The sequence below is a fragment of the Hyaena hyaena genome, unplaced genomic scaffold (assembly GCF_003009895.1).
Source record: "Hyaena hyaena isolate Hyena2069 unplaced genomic scaffold, ASM300989v1 scaffold_428, whole genome shotgun sequence".
In the NCBI taxonomy this organism is placed as follows: Eukaryota; Metazoa; Chordata; class Mammalia; order Carnivora; family Hyaenidae; genus Hyaena; species Hyaena hyaena.
This window is the reverse complement of record NW_024081062.1, coordinates 1364426-1384172: the sequence shown is the minus strand read 5'-3', so window position 1 is coordinate 1384172 and position 19747 is coordinate 1364426. Positions and strand designations below refer to the sequence as shown.

General features: G+C 41.3%; 1 protein-coding gene across 3 annotated transcripts in view; it reads left to right on the top strand.

Annotated features, from left to right (window-relative positions):
- The window catches only part of RNF130 (ring finger protein 130), a 137291-nt gene that overhangs the window by 31135 nt on the left and 86409 nt on the right, over positions 1-19747 (top strand). For all 3 annotated transcript variants that reach the window (XM_039252798.1, XM_039252796.1, XM_039252797.1), the window contains exon 2: positions 2411-2605. In XM_039252798.1, coding sequence (XP_039108729.1) covers positions 2411-2605 — 195 coding nt within the window. The remainder of the gene's footprint in view (positions 1-2410; positions 2606-19747) is intronic.

Genomic DNA, 19747 nt, shown 5'->3' with positions numbered 1-19747 from the left:
AGATGTACCATTTCTCTGAAGCTAGTGGCATCTCTACATTTCACAGCCCAGTGTAAACCTTTCATTTCTTTTGCTAAGTAGTGCGCTGCTGGGGTGTGGAAAGCAAATATTCCCCCACTGGTGTTGTCTTTTCATATGGTTTATTACTGGTTGATACTGATTTAATACTTGTATTAATTTTTTTTTTAAGTGTGCTGTTAATCCTCTTTATTTTATCCATCCCCCACTCACCTCCCCTCTGGCAACCACCAGTTTGTTCTCTGTGTTTAAGAGTCTGGGCAAACCATGAGAGACTCTTGAATGCTGAGAACAAACTGAGGGCTGATGGGGGTGCGGGAGAGGGGAAGGGGGGTGATGGGCATGAGGAGGGCACTTGTGGGGATGAGCACTAGGTGTTATATGAAAACCAACTTGACAATAAACTATTTAAGGAAAAAATGAAGACAGAAAAAATATTTATTTCATTTTAGTGTCGCCCTTTTGTCGTCTCCCCGCCAGCCGGCGCAATACCAGCAGTGACTGACTCCGGGAGGCCTAGGGACTGCCATCCTCTGGTACTGCGTGTGGTGGTCTGCGAACTTCACCCTTGTGACTTCTTGCCCCTCTCTGGACCGCCCTTCCCTTTCACTTTAACCTGTTAGAAGTGTGAGGATGGGTTGTGGGAAAGGCAGCCAGGGGTGGCTTCTTAAGATTTGCAAAGGGTGGCAGAGCACTGATGACCAAATTGTGGAGCTCAGCTTGACAGGTTCCAGTGTAGTACTTCCAGTATGTGCAACAAACTCCCCCAGATCCACAATGATGGCCATGCAGTTATGATTAGTTAGTCCCACATAGTCGTGGTGTCTCCATGTGTCTTGTTAGTTGGGTGGGGGTAGTAGAGTTAATGCAGTAAAACCTTGGTTTGCGAGTGTAATTCATTCTGGAAAGCACTTGTACATGAAAGCGAATTTCCCCCATAAGAAATCTTGGATGATTCATTCCACAACCCAAGAATACTCCTATAAAAATTACTATAATGCTGTAATATAATGCAAAATAATAAAACACAAAGTATAAAGAAAAATATACAAATGAACCTGCACTTACCTTTGAAAACCTTTGTGGCTGGGGTGAGGGAGACAAGAGAGAGGAGGGTTATTGTGTAGGGCGACTTTCACTGTCACTCACGGAATCACTGCTATCTGTTGGCTCAGTGGAATCTTTTTCTACATGGGGGCCGTTGTATATACTCACACGGATGTTGACTGTAGTACAGTATTAGTAAATCCTTGTCATGTTCTGTATTTAATGTAACTGGCAATAAGGCAGCAGAGGAAAGGGTCTCAATCTGCAGGCAGCCTGACTTAGAATAAAGCAAGGCATTCCTAAGCTGACTCTTGTGTGGAAAAGCACAGGACTGTCCATAGGTGCTTTGAAGTGACAAAAATACACTAGTACCAGTTGTGGGCACCTTCCAATGTTCTGAAAAATCACTGATTTCTGCCAAACACCGCTGCTTGAGACCGAGCATCTGAGCATGGGAGTCCATCACCCAGAATCCTGCAGAGAGAGAGAGAGAAGAACCATTGGCTCAGTTGTGATCATGTGATATTTGATGTCACGTACTACTAGTTGGGCAAGACATCACCCATTTATCAAGTTAAAATGTATTAGAAATGTTTGCTCATCCTGTGGAGCACTTGCAGAACAAGTTCCTCACCATCCAGGGTTTTACTGTATATATGTATCTTAGTGTGAAATTGTCATTTTTACCAGTAAAATGTAAGCTAGAGAAATAATCTATTCTGGTTTCATGTTACTTTCAAATACAAGCCAAAACTTACCTTTCCTGATTTCCTTAGACACTTATTAAGAAATTTGTTCAAACATGCTTGAATTTCAACAAGACCACTTGGTAACTGAAACAAAGGTTAGTTTGGCCTCATTTACCTCAAGCAAAATCAGTCTCTCTCTGCAGCATGGAGGTGGGGTGGGGGAGGGGGAGTGGGGTAGGGAATGTGGAGCAAAGAGTTAGATGTGAACGAATGAGCAGAAGTCAGGGTAGGTCAGTAACCTGGGTGTTGGGGTTTCTGTGTTCGCCATTTCTTCTCCTCTCTTCACCAGCCTCCACTGGGCATTATCAGTCTTTTTTACCTCAATCAGAGTCTGAAGTTACACAGAATTTTTCAGGGTTTTAATTTGCACTATGGGTAACATCTCAGTGGAGTATCGCTCTCCCTGTACAGATGTGGATGCAGGTTCATCGTATTGTGCTTCACGGCTATATTCATAGCTCTGTTGACAGTGAGCTGCTTGAAGTGCTTTGGGTATCCAGAGGGCTTGGGGAACAGTTGAGCACTTTGATAAAGATCGATTTTATATACCTTTACTTGAGAAAAAAGCTAATGGGATTTTTTCTGTTTCTGTTTAGTTGCTGATCATCTGGGCTGTGATCCTCAAACACGGTTCTTTGTCCCTCCTAATATCAAACAGTGGATTGCCTTGCTGCAGAGGGGAAATTGCACATTTAAAGAGAAAATATCACGGGCTGCTTTCCACAATGCAGTGGCCGTGGTCATCTACAATAATAAATCCAAAGAGGAGCCTGTCACCATGACTCATCCAGGTAAATAAAACCAGGGGGTTGTGTGAATTCTGTTTTTCCTTCTAGAAATTAGCGCCTTGTGGGTAAGCATTCTACCACCGCTGAACCCACACCATTTACAATATAATCCTATGGTTATATTCATTTTTTTATGTTCATTTCTGGTATTATCATTGGTTTATTGAGATGCATGTCTTTTTCTTTTAATTAAATCTTTTTCTTAAATAATGACCATATCAGAATTTGTAAAACTTGGACTTACTACATAACTGGCTGTGACTGAATCCTCAGTCATTTTGCATTTCTACATTCTACTTGTTAACTTTGAAAAATAACATGTATTCCATTCAGAATCACTTGTCCAGATATGTTATGAACTCTCAAGGATTACCTCTTGATTAGAAGGATGCTTTTTGTCTTCTCAGGATAAATGTTGAGACTGACTCCGTGATTAGTACAATTATAGTAGAAACAGTGTTTCTTCATTTCTAATGTAACTGCTTTAATAACAGTAGTTGCAATTTATTGAGCACTTACTATGCATATTCCAGGCACTGGACTATGAGTTTTTGGGGGGAGAGGTTTATAATAGACTTTATTCTTTGGAGCAGTTTTATGTTCCCAGCAAAATTGAGTGGAAAGTACAGAGATTTCCCCTACAGCCCCACACATGCCGAGCCTCCCCCAGTATCGACACCCCCACCACAGCGGTACATTTGCTACAGCCAGTGAACCTGCATTGACTTATTATAATCACCCAGGGTCCCTGGTTTACTTTGGGGGTCACTTCTGCTGGTTTGGACACATAGGACACGTATCCATCATTATAGTATCATACAGAGTATTTTTGCTGCCCTCAAGATCTTCTGTGTTCTGCCTATTCATCCACCCCTCTCACTTCTCCACCCCTGGAAACCACTGATTTTTTAAAAAAACTATTTCCATAGTTTTGTCTTTTCTAGAATGTCCTGTAGTTGGAATTTTATAGTGTGTAGCCTTTGCAAGACTGACTTCGTAGTATTATACATTTAGGTTTCTTCCGTGTCTTTTCATGGCCCAATAGTACATTTCTTTGAGTGCTAAATATTCCATTTTCTTTCTTTTTTGTTTATTTATTTATTTATTTTTTACTTTTTTGTTTAATGGTTATTTCTGAGAGCAAGAAACAGAGAGTGAGCAGGAGAGGGGGAGAGAGAGAGGGAGACGCAGAATCAGAAGCAGGCCCCGGGCTCCAAGCCGTCAGCATAGAGCTGAACCCATGAACCATGAGACCATGACCTGAGTCGAAGTCAGACGCTTAACTGACTGAGCCACCCAGGTGCCCCAACAATATTCCTTTTTCTCGATGTACCACAGTTTATCTGTTCACCTACTGAAGGACATCTTGGTTACTTCCAAGTTTTGGCAATGATGAATTAAGCTGGTATAAACATTTGTGTGCAGGTTTTGTATGAGCATGTTTTCACATCCTTTGGGTAGATACCAAAGAGCATGATTGCTGAGCTGTATGGTAAAAGCACGTTTCATTTTATAAACTGCCAAACCATCCTCCCCAGTGGCGCTACCATTTTGCACTCCCACCAGCAGCAAATGAGAGTTCCTACTGTTCCACATCGCTGCCAGCATTTGGTGCTGTCAGTGTTCTGGATTTTTGCCATTCTAATAAGTTGTTTTAATTTGTGTTTCCCTGCTGATATATGATGTGAAGCTTTTTAATACATATTTTCTTAGTCATCACCGTAACTGTGTGTGGTGTGGGTGCTCTCCCATCTCACAGACCAGGAGGATGGCAGCAGGAGCGGGACTGAACACAGCTCCGCCAGTGTCGCTCATCTCTTAGAGTTGAAACCTAGATGAAGTTTAGTTCTGTTTTCATAAATACCTTAATGTGTTTTTTTTCATTTTTGAGAGAGAGAAAGAGAATGAGTGGGGGAGGGGCAGAGGGAGACACAGAATCTGAAGCAGGCTCCAGGCTCCAAGCTGTCTGCACAGAGCCCAATGTGGGGCTAGAACTCATGAACCGTGAGTTCATGAGACCAAGACCTGAGTGAAAGTTGGATGCTCAACTGACTGAGCCACCCAGGCGCCCCTGTATTCATAAATATTTTAAAGTTAATGACTTCTTTAAAAAAATTAACTTTTGGGGCAACTGGGTGGCTCAGTCGGTTAAGCATCCGACTCGGCTCAGGTTATGATCTCATGTTCATGGGTTCGAGTCCCGCGTAGGGCTCTGTGCTAACAGCTCAGACCCTGGAGCCTGCTTCAGATTCTGTGTCTCCCTCTCTCTCTGACCCTCCCTTGCTCACACTGTCTCTTTCTCTCTCTCAGAAATAAATAAAACATTAGAAAGAAAGAAAGAATCAACTTTTAATCATATAATTTTCATATAATCAATTTTAGACAGTTACCTTTCAGAGGCCTCCTCACCCTAATTGAGGGTCACCTTCTGTGTGTATTTTGAGCGAGTAATGAGATGGATTTAAATTTTATTCTTTGATTTGTTTTCTTCCTTTCAAGTCAAACCTTTTAGGACTGTATTTTTTCTAGTTGCAGAAGTAACACAGGCTTGCTGCAGAAAAAGAAACTGTAGGGAAACACAAAGAATGAAATCTCAAGAATGAGTGATTTTCTATATCCAGAGATCCCTGGAGACCTGTAACTTTTAATTTCTTCAGGGAAACCAGAAGGAGCTTAGGGGCAGTCAGATGCAGCTGGCCGTCCGTGTGGGAGCTCTGGGTTAGAGACCCTTTCTGCTCAGGCCTCAGCGCAGGTGCCGGTTTGTTCTCCTTGCCTGTTTCAGAGCCAAGACAAACTATTTGAAATTTTGGACCTGATCATTCCATACTGATTTCTTATTACTGAAAACATGAAGAAAAATGGGGAGGGAGAAACTCATCCGAGCAAAGAAAATATTTTTCTTTTCTGGTGACGTTACCTTACACACACAAAACTGCAGAGAAGTAGCTAGAACAAGTCTTTCTCAAGTATGAGATCTGGGGACTATCAGGAGGATATCAATATCTTTTTTTAAATTTTTTAAATGATTTTTGTTTTAAAAAGGAAGGAAGCGTCTACAAATTAGCACAGATTGCCATCTGTGTTCCTTGAAATGTAAGTTAATTCCGATATGTTCATAGATGATGCATGGCAGAAAACAGGTCAATGGTAAAATAAGTTTAGGAAAATGCTTGAAATGTAGTTTGCTTGTAGCAGCTCCTGGTAAACATTCTGAGATCTCTGAGGAGTGTTAAGGTTAAGAACTTTTCTACCTAGATTAACCTGTGATTTCCCAAACTTACTTGACCATGTAATCCTTTCATCACAGTTTAGTGTATCATAGCACAGGTAAGGAAATTTAGGACTAGAGTTTGTGGATATACTCTTAGGAGGTGGAACCTTGGTGAGGCAAGTGGAATGAAAGTAGACATAAGAGCAGTAAGAAAGGTTTCATGTCCTAATTAGACACCTAAAAACTTAGAGGACTGTGGGAAAGTAAATTGGTACCGTACTTTGGAGAGGAATTTGGCATTATGTGATGTTGTTAAAGAATGCATACTTGGTGATCCAGTAATTTCATGCCTACCCACATGGTCTAGAATATTTTTCAGTACTTCAGTGTACATACAGACCACCTGGGCATTTTGTTACAATGCAGTTGTGATTCAGCATATCTAGGATACAGCCTGAGAGTCTGTATTTTTAACAAATTTCCAGGTGATGCTAATGCCTTTAGTCCACAGATCTTGCTTTGAGAAACAAGGAAGTGAAAACAGGAAACCTAGGTTTTAGGCCCAAATTTCCCACCGACTTGCTCCGTGTTGTTGGACAAGTTGCTTCCTGTCTGGGAAGGCCTCTTGTGACTCTAAACCTAGATTCTGTGGAAAGCCATGTGTCCCCAGTTTGAAGGACAACCGCTGTTTATTTACCCTTCTCATGAGATCTCCCACTTTCTACCTCCAGCTGTGTGGGAGCCAGTGGGAGATTTCACGTATTTACACAAACACTCACAGCCCCTCTCTGTTGTCCTCTAGACCCTTGTTACTCTGGGTGTGTGGGAAACACACAAGAGTATTCATAGCACTATTGTAACAGTAGAGGACTGGAAACACCCAGATGTCCATCCTAGGAGAACAGAGTGATAGTGGCATATTTATACAGCACTTCAGTGTCAGTGAATTAGGGCCACATGTATTTACATGAATAAATCCCCAAAACATAATAACGAGCAAAAAAGAGTAAGTTGTAGAAGAATATATACAAATAGCATTTGAATGTGATTAAAAAATGCAAGACAGTAGTTGCCATATACGCATGTATACAGGTATCAAATAGCAAAAGCACACATTAGATTAGCAAATACCAAATTTTGGGATTGTGGTTCTTTCTGGAGAAGGAAATTTAAGTAGGATCAGGGAGAATAAATGAGGAGGTTTGGACATATCTGTAATGTGTCACTTAATCTGAGGGTTGAGTGCAGAGATGCTCGTTATGTTCTCTCTAATTTTTTGGTTTTTGAAATCTGTCAAAATAAAATTCATAAGAAAGAAAAACTCTTTCTTATGGATCAGAAGGCAAACAGAAGGGTGGCACTTCCGGCTGTGACCAAGTGAGGAGATCAGCAAATTTTCTTAAAAGAAAGCAAGTATGCAACTGGACAGAACTGATCAAAGCACCCACTTTAGTGTTCTGGAAATCAACCAGAGGCATTCAATGATCTGAGGCACGTTTATGTTTTGAAAAACTGCCAAACTCTGTGTAAGAACAATGAGAAGCTGTGGTGTTTGGCCAGGGGCTGCTTCCCACACTCCCCAGGCTATGCTGTATGGAGTTTCTGCCAGAGCGGGTCAGGTGGCAAGGACTGACAGCTTGCTCTGCAGGGACAGAAAGGTGAGTGACACGTACACCTAACCTCTTGTCCTTGGAAGTGACTTTGTGGGGACAGGCAGGTAGAGAAAGGCCAACGTCTGGCCCTCCCAGACCAAGGTTGTAGCCAGGTGTGTTCTTGCTCTGAGACCACATACTCAGTGGTGACCACTGAGCTAGAGCTGTTTACACTCCTGGATGACCCTGAGACTGTGCACACACATTGGAGACTCAGAAGGACCTGCAGAAGTAACCCAGGCAGGATTGGAAGTGACCAGACCTTGGAACTTTCTCTCCCGACAGCCAGACCGTTAGCAGATGACGGAAGCCTTACTAATTTGAGAAGTTTGAGCACCACCTGTGTGCAGTAACTGGCTGACAGCTAGTCTCTGTGAGGCACAGTGGCAGTTCTTAGGAAGCTAGTCTTGAGAAGAAGTAAGAAAAGAATATTGGAAAAAACAAAACTGAGCAGAGACATCAGCGGCTGCTCACCAGAGAGGAAGCACATTTCACAGATGTAGCCTACTGTCACATTACTAAACAAGATGAGCAAACAAACAAGACAGCAACCTTAAAGGCAAAAAAAGATCAGAATTTCGAGTTGCAACATTACATTGTCTGAAATGTCTGGTTTCATAATGTCAACATAAAGATAACAGGCTCTGCAAGGAAGTATGAAACTGCAGTTCATTCTCAAAAAGAGTCTGCAGAACCTGCCCCTGTGTTCCCAGATGCTGAACTTAACACAGATAGACCTCAAAGGGATTAACATTAACTATGCGCAAAGAACTAAAGGAAAACACGACAACAGTGAATGGCACCAGTGAGCCAATGCATAGAGACTCTCAATAAAGGATGTAGAAGTTATCAAAAAGAGCAGTATGGAAGTCATGGAATTGAAGAGTATGATTTTGGAAACGAAAAACATCACTTGAGGACTTGAACAACAGATTCAAAATAGCAGAAGAAAGAATTCATGAGCTTGAAGATAGAGCAATAGAAATTATCCACTCCAAAGAACAAATGTTTTTAAAAAATTGAAGAAAATGAACAGAGTTTCAAAGGCCTGTGGGACCCTCTCCCAAAGGAGAAGAGAGAAAGTGGCAGAAAAAAATATTTCAAGAATGAATAGCTGATGTTTTATAGAAATTGATAAGCGAGTCCTCAAATTTTAGAGTCCTTGGGATAGCCCAGATAATTTTGAAGAACAACAACGTTGGGAGACTTCACACTACTTGATTTCAAAATTTCAGTAATCGTAGGGCATTGTGGCATTGGTGTAAAGGATAGGCATTTAGACTGATGGATCTGAATTGAGAGTCTAGAAGTAAAATCCTTCTTTTATACTCCATTGATTTTTGGTAAAGGTGCTATGACATTTTGGTGGGAAGAGATAGTCTTTTCAGCGGATGGTGCTGGAACAGTTGTTCTCAGATGCAAAAGAGACAAGAACTAAGACCTTTACCTTACACTATGTAAAAGTTACCTCACAATAGATATTAGACAAAATGTAAGAAGTAAAACTATATATATTCCCCAGAAGAAATCATAGAAGAAAGTCTTTGTGATTTGGGACAGAAAGTTCTTCCTCCAAAAGCACTATCCACAAAAGACAAACACAGTGTTAGTCATCAGAAGTAAAACACCTTGTTATTTAGAAGCATTGTGAAGAAAACGAAAAGACAAGCCACAAATGGGGAGAAAAGATTTCTGACTCAGTAGATCTGATAAATGATTGGCATATGAAGAACTCATAAATTGATAACTGGACAAATAACCTGATTTTACAACAGGCAGAGGATTTAATGATTAAACATTTCATTAATCGTTACAAAATAAAACAACAAACAACAATGAGGTATTATTTCAAACCCTCTAGAATGAACTATTATTTTAAAAAAGTCAGATATTACTACGTTTTATTGAGGATGTAGGTAAACTGAAACCCTCATGCATTGTTGGTAGGAATGTGAAATAGTACAGCCAGTTTGGAAAACAGTTTGGCAAGGTTTCTTTAAGTTAAGCATAAATTTACCATATGACTGCAGTCCTGTTCCCAGGAATCTGCCTGAGAGAAATGAAAACAATGAAATATTCACACACAAACTTGTACATAAACACTCATTGCGTTATTTACAATAGCTAAAATAGCGGAAGCAATGTGAATGTTCATCAGCAGGTGAGTGGAGAAGCAAAACTTGGTGTATCCATAGAACAAACTACAGTTCAGCAATTAAATGAAATTAACTACTGATACCTGCAACAACAATCAACCTCAAAAGCATTACGCTACATGAAATGCATGTATTACACATATAGCATGATTTCATTTATGTGAAATGTCCAGGAAAGTCACAGAGAAACAAAAGGCAGGTTAGGGGGTGTGTGGGCTGGGGGCTGGATGTGAAGATTTAACTGCATTTGGGCATGAGGGAACTTTTGGGGATAATGGAAATATTCTAAAACTAGGTTGTGGTTGTGGTTGAACACCTCCATAAATTTATTAAAATCATTCAATTCACACTTTACAAAAAGTGGATGTGATAGCATGTAAGTTACACTTCATTCAGCTGTCATTCAGAAGTGTAATACGGGGGCGCCTGGGTGGCTTAGTCAGTGAAGCGTGTGACTCTTCATCTCAGGGTCATGAGTTTGAATACCACAGTGGGTGTAGTCATTACTTTTAAAAAATGTATACAGCCTAAAGTTGAGAAGCGACACAAAAATTCCTAAAATCAAAGTTTTAATTGAGTTGTATGCCCTTAAGTATTCTTACTTTGAGAGACTTAGAGCAGGTGTCCATGAGGTGATCTCTTGTGACTTTAATTCTCATTTTAAGTATTCAGGGTAGGACATTAAAGACCATATAAGGATAGAATGATACTAAAATGTGAGCAAGAAAAATGTAAAAGACAGTTCCTTTGCTTTACAATAAGCAGAGACATGCTAAGTGCCTGTGTGTTTGAGACAGAAAGATTAACTCTCAAGTCATGTCCTAAACACAGAGGTTAATTACATATTTTAGAGTTAGGAAGTCTTTATTTCAACCAAACTGCTCTAGATTGGTGTAGTTTATTTTATTTAATCTGAAAAGTTACATCGATAATTTAAATGAAAGCCTGTATGCATTTAAAAGCAATGAAAGTAAATCCATTCATTGAAAAGATTTCTGAAATACATTTAAAAAAATTTTTTTAAATCTTTATTTATTTTTGAGAGAGAGGAAAAATAGAGTATGAGCGGGGAGAAAGAGAGAGAGAAGGAGACACAGAATTTGAAGCAGGCTCCAGGCTCTGAGCTGTCAGCACAGAGCCTGATGCAGGGCTTGAACTCACAAACCACGAGATCATGACCTAAGCCGAAGTTGGATGCTTAACTGACTGAGCCACCCAGGCACCCCTCTGAAGTACAATTTTAATTTTAATTTTTACTTTTAAAAAAATGTTTATTTTTGAGAGAGAGAGAAAAAGTGCAGGCCTGAGCAGGGAAGGGGCAAAAAGACTGGAAAGACAGGATCCAAAGTAGACTCTGAGCTGTCAGCACAGAGCTCAGTTCAGGGCTCAAATTCATGAACATTAGATCATGACCTGAGACGAAGTCGGAGCTTAACTGACTGAGCCGCCCAGGTGCCCAATTAGAGAAAAACTAAAATGCTGTTTTGTTTGGGGATTTGTGGATTATGTACCAACAAGCTCATTATGGGGTATGAAAGGGTTTGGGTTGTTTCTTGATAAGAGCTTTTGCCCTCTCTTCTTTGAACCCCTAGGCTTTTGTTCTGTCTCCTGTTCCAAACAGTTCACTCTTGGTTTCAGTCTGTTCTCCAGTGGTGGTGTATTTGTTAACCTATTCATGGCCTCAGAAAAACACCGTGGAGTGTTTTGTCTTACAGATCTCTGTTTCTGCAGCAATCCCACTCTCTTCTATCTCATTCATCTTTCAGAATCATATTTAAGGGCGTGTCACTGACCTGTAATTTGCCACAACTTTCTCATCTTTTTTCGTTGGAAAAACAAACTCCTATAAAATAATGAAAAGAGTTTGGCATTGATGGTCACAAGATTGGAATTGGTGTCCTAGACCCAGTGATGACTAGCCTTGGGGGTCTAGGAAGACCATTGTCCTCGTTTGTAAAACAGCGAGAGCACCTGCCTAATCACCTCACAGGATGATTGTGAATTTAGTGAGATAATGAATTTAGTAAATTGGGCGGTTTTTGTTATTCTTTATTCTTGTGCCTTGATGAGCACTACCTCTTTTGTAATTATGAAATCAATTTATTTCTCCGACTTTAAGACAAGTACTTATTTTTTTTAATTTCTGAGTATACTTTTTCTTTATTCTTCTGGTCTTTCTTCCATATGACATAATTGTTTCAAGTGATTTCGTATAAAATAGTTAATCAGCAGTATTTGTTTATGTGAAGCATTCTGTGATGGACACTGTGGGGATCTACAGAAGAAGTATATGCAAGTGCATGTCCTTAAGGAGTATTGACTCTAACAGAGAGACAGATGTGCAGGAAATAATTGGGACCCACTGAGTGCTGACTTAACAGGATAAGCCTTAGTAATACTAAGAAAGACTTTCTGACTCTGATGGCTGGAAGGAACTTATCAGAGGACTTCATAGAGGAGACTTTCATTGTGCTGGGCCCTAAATGAGGGTCAGGGTTTGACCAAAGACACTGTCGGTAGGGGAACCACATGAGTCAGAAACCTGCCTGGAGGGGCAGGAGTCTGAGAATGAATGGTAGAGAATGAGGCTGTGGGCAGGCTGACCAAACAGAGGGATCTGGATTCTACATGCTGATTCATCAACAGGTATTTTCTGAGCTCCTGTCAGGTCTCCTGATGTAAACAGGACCCACATGATACCTGCTTTCATGGAGTTACAGTCAAGCAGAGATGATAAACACTGAATTAGAAATCATAATTACGGGGGCGCATGGGTGGCTAAGATGACTCTTGATTTCTGCTCAGGTTCTCATGGTTTGGGGGTTTGAGCCTCGCATCAGGCTCTGTGGTGACAGTGCAGAGCGTGCTTGGGTTTCCCTCCTCTCTATCTGCCCCTGCCCTGTTTGCATGTATGCACTCTCTCTCCTCTCTCTCTCTCTCTCTCTCTCTCTCTCTCTCTCTCTCAAAATAAGTAAACGTTAGAAAAAAGAAATTATAATGAAAAGTCTTTATGAAGTAGACTTAAATCCACAGAGTCAGAGAGGGCCACCTTGAGGAAACAACACTTAAATAGGAATTCACAAGTTGAGAAGAGCCTTCTAGGGAGAAGAATCCTCGGGGGTGAAGGCTCTGAGGTGGGGAAAAAAACAAAGTGAAAGCAAGTTTAGGTACTGGGGGTGAGGGGAGTTTGGCTGAAGGGGTGGACAGGGTAATAGTGAGTTGGACTAAAAGGCCTCATCCTCAAAGCAGACATGTCCAAGGTAAGGACCAGTTATTAGTGATGGCGAGGATTTGGAAAGACAAGGGAAGTGTAGTTCTTGGCCAGCGAGGCTGATGCCATCTAACTCGGGTGCCTCCTCGGTCCCGGTGCTGTGCTAGGGGCCCTGAAGCTGTGGTGTCACACACCTGGCCTGGCCACAGCACTGGGCAGCCGCAGCTCTTCTCCATCGACAGCTGCTGTCTTGAGCAGCTAGCAGGTACTTCCTGGCCTCTCTGCAACCTAAGTGTGGCAGAAACCCAACAGGAAGCATCGGGTGGGGGTGTAGAGGGAAAGAGTGGTGGCACAATAAGCTCCACCAAGTGTGGGTCCCTTACCCCCAGGGGAAGAGCCTGGAAGCAGCAGGGAGACTGGCCCCTGGCTGATAGCATTTCTCATGGTGTCAGCGAGACAGTGGTTATAGAAGGACCCTGTTTCAGTCCAGCCAAGTGACTCCAGAGTGGATGGGAAGGGGGTGAGATCAAACAGCACAGGCTCAGCACACACATCAGCTCAGGCTTTCTCTAGCCTCCGGCGTTTCAGCGTAACAGTGCTCAACATACCACGGCTCCCTGCTCTTCTCCTCAGACGCTGAGAAGTGCTCGCTGCCCTGTCCCTCCACAGAACCCCGTCTGTCCCTGTGGGGCGGCACTGCCCACGTGAAGCCCCAGGACCCTTGCACAGGCGGCACTAGATGCCTCCCGCAGCCTATAACCCATCATCGCACAGAGTGGACCCAGAGATCCATGTCTTAGCCCTCCCCTGCTCACATGTCAATTCTGCCCACCCTCCATTTTAGTCAAGAAACCTTAGATTCGCACCTCTCTGTGCTGTGCATTGTAATGTGAACTAATATGAATTGGTAATAGGCATCCAAAACCAAAAGATAGACACCTGGATGATGCCCTCAGTGAATTTACAGTCCAAAGCCTCTGCCGTCTTCCGAGTGCCTTTTTTGTACCTCTCTGACAGTATCACCCTTCTCCTTTTATGTTGTCATTTGCATATTTGACTGGCAGAAGGGAAAAGACTGTTCATTTCTTTATGTGAAAATGTGTGTCTTCCCGTTCTCTGTAGTGGTCAGCAGAATGCCTTTAGCAAAATAAGTGTGCGCTGCGCTGAAATGATTTCATTAAGATATTTAGCTTTCATTGAGCCTTCCCTTCCATTTAAGTATAGAGTTTAAAACTGATTTAAAAATTGCAGTGTTAAATACCAGTATTTTGTTTTCTTGCTTTGTCAAAGATGTTTCAAGAGCTTGCTTGTGTTGGTTCTAATGACTGTCCTTCATCTGGGGCCTGAAGGACATCTTTCCCAGGGCAGCGCCTGTGACACCATTGACAGGAAAGGCAGCTCAGTTTGTGGTTTGATTTGTTACCTCTAGTTAGTAGAATAAGTTCTTTGTAATGCAGTTAGCGGATGTGTGGTAGTATAAAAGGGAAATTATGGGCTCTGGGATAGTTTAAAATAATGTACATTTGTCTGAAAGCTAGGATTTATTTTCTTGGACTTTAAAAGTTTATATAGGCTTTACTGTTACTCTGTAATAGTCTTAAATTGTGTCAAATCATTGTCAAGTGGGAAATGTCTTACACTTTGTGTGTCTGTAAGAATCTGTGGATAAGTCTGTGGACATTCTTTTCATTGTTAGTAGAAAAATGTAATTTAGATAAAGATGTAACCAAATAATAATGTTGCTTTCCAATCTTGTTATCACTCAGCAGTATCAAGTCCCTCTTACTGTTCCTTTGGCTGATTGAACTGGATTCATTGAATGGCCCTTCATCTTTTTTCCATCATATTCTCTTTAAAAAAAAAAAAAACACGTAGTTCTCTAGTTATTATGTAGCAATAAATAGAAAAATATCACACTTTGTAAAATATTGAAAATTTGCTTTGTGAATGACTATGAAAAAAAGGACTGAAAAAAAGGACTGAAAAAAGGGACTATGAAAGTGACTAAAGATAAATCTTAAACATACTGCAAAATGTCTTTAAATATCCATAATTTGGGCCACTTAATGTCAATCTAGTGTCTTTATCCTTAAAAAAACCCCATCAAGAAAATAAATAATAGTCATCCTATTATTATACTGTTTAAAGTTTTTTGGATCTTATTGAATATGGATTTAATTGCCTCAGAAAAGATGGAGCCTGCAGTTTAAATGCACTGCTGTGGCAGGGAGTGAGTGTTTAAATTGTATTTTTTTGCCTGAGTTGGCAAATATTTCTCCTACATCTTCCATGTGATCTATACACTCTTTAGAAAATTCAGAATTAGCAAAAAATAATCCAAAACTGAAACACTTAATGGAACAGAATAGAAAACCCAGAAATAAATCCACAGCTATATAGTCCGTTTATCTTTGACAAAGCAGAAAAGAATATCCAGTAGGAAAAAGATGATCTCTTCGACAAATGGTATTGGGAAAACTGGACAGCAACATGCTAAGGACAGAAACTGGACCACTTCATTACACCACACACAAAAAATAAATTCAAAATGGCTTAAAGACTTGAATGTGAAATCTGAAACCATAAAAATCCTAGAAGAGTACATAGGCAGTAACCTCTTTGACATTGGCTGTAGCAGCTTTTTTCTGGATGTGCCTCCTGAGGCAAAGAAAACAAAAGCAAAAATAAACTATTGGGACTTTATTGAAATAAAAACCTTCCACACAGCAAAGGAAACAATCAACAAAGCTAAAAGGCAACCTATGGAATGGGAGAAGATATTTCCAAATGATGTATCAGATAAAGGGTTGGTATCCAAAATATATAAGAACTTCTAAAACTCAACACCTAAAAAACAAATAATCCAGTCTAAAAATGGGCTGAAGACATCAACAGACATGTTTCTAAAGAAGACATCCAGATGGCCAATAAACACATGAAAAGATGTTCATTACCACTCATCATCCTGGAAACGCAAGTCACCTCACACCTGTCAGAATGGCTAAAATCGGCAACACAAGAAACAAGAGGTATTGGCTGGGACGCAGAAAAGAGTAAACCACATGCACTGTTGGTGGGAATGCAAACTGGTGTACCCAGTGTGGAAAGCAGTATGGAGAATGCCCAGAAAGTTAAAAGTAGAACCTCCCACAATCCAGCAGTTGCACTAGTGGGTATTTACCCAAAGAATACAAAAACACGAATTCAGAGGGATACATGCACTCTTATGTTTATAGCAGTGTTATTTACAGTAAACAAGATACGTAAGCAGCCCAAATGTCCATTGATTGATGAATGGATAAAGAAGTGGTGTACATACACAATGGAATATTATTCGACCATAACAAGTAACGCCATCTTGCCATTTGCAATGACATGGAGCTGGAGAGTATAATGCTAAGTGAAATAAGTCAGAGAAAGACAAACACCATATGATTCATGTCATGAATTTGTGTCATATCATGTGTGGAATTTAGGAAACGAATAAGCAAAGGGGGAGAAAAGACAAACCAAGAAACAGACTCTTAACCATAGAGAACTGACGGTTACCGGAGGGGAGGTGGGTGGGGGGTGGGGGAAATAGGTGATGGGGATTAAGGAGTACACTTGTCGTTATGAGCAGCAAGTGATGTATGGAATTATAGAATCACTGTATTGTACACCTGAAATTGATATCACACTACATATTAACTAACTAGAATTGAAATTAAAACTTAAGTAAAACTGAAACACTTCAGCAATAGCTTTTTAAAAATAAAAATTGCTTGTACAAAATTAACTGCTGATGATTCCATTCACAGACTTTTCCAGAATGAGTTTTCCTTTACTTCTCTGAATTTTAATTTAAGTGGAAGTGAAGAGCCCCTCGGTCTGCAGAGACTGGAGACAGTTTATCTGCTAGCCTTCCTATCTACCTCTGACCTCGCAGGCTCTGTATCCCAAGTTGGTTGCTTGAACTTGATTTACCTTTTTGACCCTTCCTGTGCTTATCTTTCTTACCAGCAGTGAAAGAGAGGAGGAAGCCAGAATAATATAAGGATCGACAGGTTTAGAATATTGGCTTAGAAACCCGTTCCAGAGTTTACAGAATGGAAGACACTTCTTACTTGATAACTGTTCACATGATGCTGACCTGGATTTGCAGTTGCCAGCTTCCAGTGAGTCCCGCAGCCAAGCAGCTGGGGACGGTGGTGGTGTGCCTTCGAGGCTGGTGAGGAGGCCTCACCCCCGACTGATGCCTTACAGTGTTCATGCTCATCAGCTCGGAGTTTGCAGGGCATGGGGCATGAGGGATAGTTGAGGCAGGATAATTCTTTGCTCTGCAGGATTGCCCTTTGCGCTATACAATGTTTAGCCTCCCAGGCCCGTGCCTCCCAAGTGCCAGTGACACCCATCTGTGCAGCAGTATAAAACCCTTCCCCAGAGTTTGCGGACAGACTCTCCAAGAGGCTTTTTCTGCCCCTTTGAGACCCGCTGTCACACTCCCAAGTCTGTGGGACCTGTAGAGGAGGAATGAAAAGGGGTCCCTCAGTGGTGGTGGAGGAGGGAGGATGGAATGGCAAAATGATGAAAGAAAAGTGATAGGCTTTTATATTTACCCCCAGAGCAGCATGTCTGGGGTCCTTGTTCCACTCTCTCCCTGGTTCCAGGTCCATCTAGTGTCCTTTCCTGTCGATCTCAGTGTGTTCACCAGTTCTCACAGTGCAGATCTGCTGGGGATGAATTCTCTCATTGTATATCTGAAAATGCCTTTTCTACCATCATTTTTCAAGGACATGGACACACAATTCTGAGTTGACACTATTTTCCTTTCAGCACCTTAAAGTGTTGCTGCTTTGCTTTCCAGCCTCCGTTTTTCCTGATGAAAAGATACTCTCTTTTATGTAATGAGTCTTTTTTTTAAGTAAACTGTATTTTTTAGAACAGTTTAACATATACCAAAAATTTGCAGAGGTAGTGCAAAGAATTGCCGTAGACCCTGCACCCAGTGTCCCCTGTTATGTAACTAGCATCTTACATTAGTGTGGTACATTTGTTACAATTAACGAACGGTCAGTATAGGTACATTGTCATCAACCACAGTCCGTACGTGGTTCAGATTTCCCTAGTTTTTACATAATGTTCTCCTCCTGTGCTAAGATCCTATCCAGGAGGGGATGCCATTGTGTCTCCTTAGTCTGTGGCTGGGACACTTTCATGGACCTCCCTTGTTTTTGATGACCTGACAGTTTTGGGGAGTGCTTTAAGGTATTTTGGAGGATGTCCTTCAGTTGGGATTTGTTTGATGTTTTTTTCATGATTAGACTGAGGATCTCGGTGTTTGAGAGGAAGACCACAGGGGTAAAGTGTCATTCTCAAGATCCTATCGGGGATATATAGCATCACCATGAATGATCACTGTTGGTGTAGACCTTGATCACCTGGTGTTTGTCAGGTGTGTTTTCAGGCTTCTCCACTGGAAAGCTCCTCTTTTCTCTCTTCCATACAGTACAATTTAGGAGGAAGTCACCACACGCAGCCCACACTTAAGGAGTAGGGAGTTCAGCTTCCCCTGCTTAGGGCAGAGTATTACTTACCTGGAATTATTCTGCATGGATGATTTGTTTCTTCCTTACTTATTAATTTATTCAGTCATTTATTTGTATCAGTTTGGACTCATGGATATTTATTTATACTTTGTATTATAATACAGTACTACTTGGCTCATTTTTGTTTCTCAAATTAAATTATATTTGGCTGTTACGAGCTCTTTCACTTGGCTCCTGTGTCCTTTGACATGCACCCATTACCATGGGTTTTGGGTTTTTGTCTGTCTTGTCTTTGAGCACTTTCTTCATTTCTGGTGCTCTGAGATGCTCCGGGCTCGTCCTGTGTATCTTTTCCGTCCCAGTGCTAGAATCAGCCATTTCTCCCAGGACGCCTGAAGCCAAGCTCTGGGCATTAGATGTGCTCGTTACTATTGAGGTTTTCTTGCTTCTGGGTCTTCTCAGCTGACAGAGCAAGGAGCTCTGTGTATGTACCCCAGCCCTTGTATGTACCCGTATCCGTAAGTACTGTTGTGTGCAGCCCTCCATGTCATATTAAGCTGAGAATGTGTTCATCCCAAGTCACCAACTCTAATCCATGACCACTTGGATCGTCCTAGGCCCTTGTTTACCCTTAAACTGCTGCTCCAAAAGTAAGAAAGCTGGCTCCCGCCTCCCACCATCCGTTTTCTTGTTGATCACAGAGCTCTCAGACTTACAGATTCTTACACGTAAATACCAGATCTGAAGGCTTTCAGAGTGCTGGTGGCTGGCGTGCTGGCGAACGGGGGTGCTTGCCCTGCATATCTTCCCTGGTGGAACACCCCACCCAGTGCCTAACCTTTCCTTCTCCTCCCACTTAAAATTCTTTTATCAAAAACTCGTAAGAAAACACAAATGTAAGTGTCTTAACTTGAAAATGACACAAAAATAGGGGGATCTTGGAATGCATGTAACAACAAAAAGAAAGTATTTATTAAGCGAGCCTGCAGGTGGGTTCAAAAAATTAGCAACAGGAGTTTGTGGAGACCTGGCTTAAGAATCAGTTCAAGTGGAGAGCCCCTGGGAGCCTTCCATCCTGTAAGCTCTCCGTACACTGACGTATGCCATGGCTGCTGAAATGTATTGAAAACTCAGGCTGTACCCTTGTGAACACAGTTTTCAGAATATCGTAAGATTCATAATATTCAGAGCTAGGGAGGGGTTAGCCTCATGCCGCTCTTGATATTGGATGTGTTGTATTCTTTGCGTTTTAATAAAAGACATTGAAAAATTGATGTTCACAAAAGAACAGGATGGAAAAAAATCTGTAAACAACGTTTTACCATTTACAATTTGAGCATCAAAGTGAATAATGATGGTAATGATTTTAGCCCATTAAATAATACAA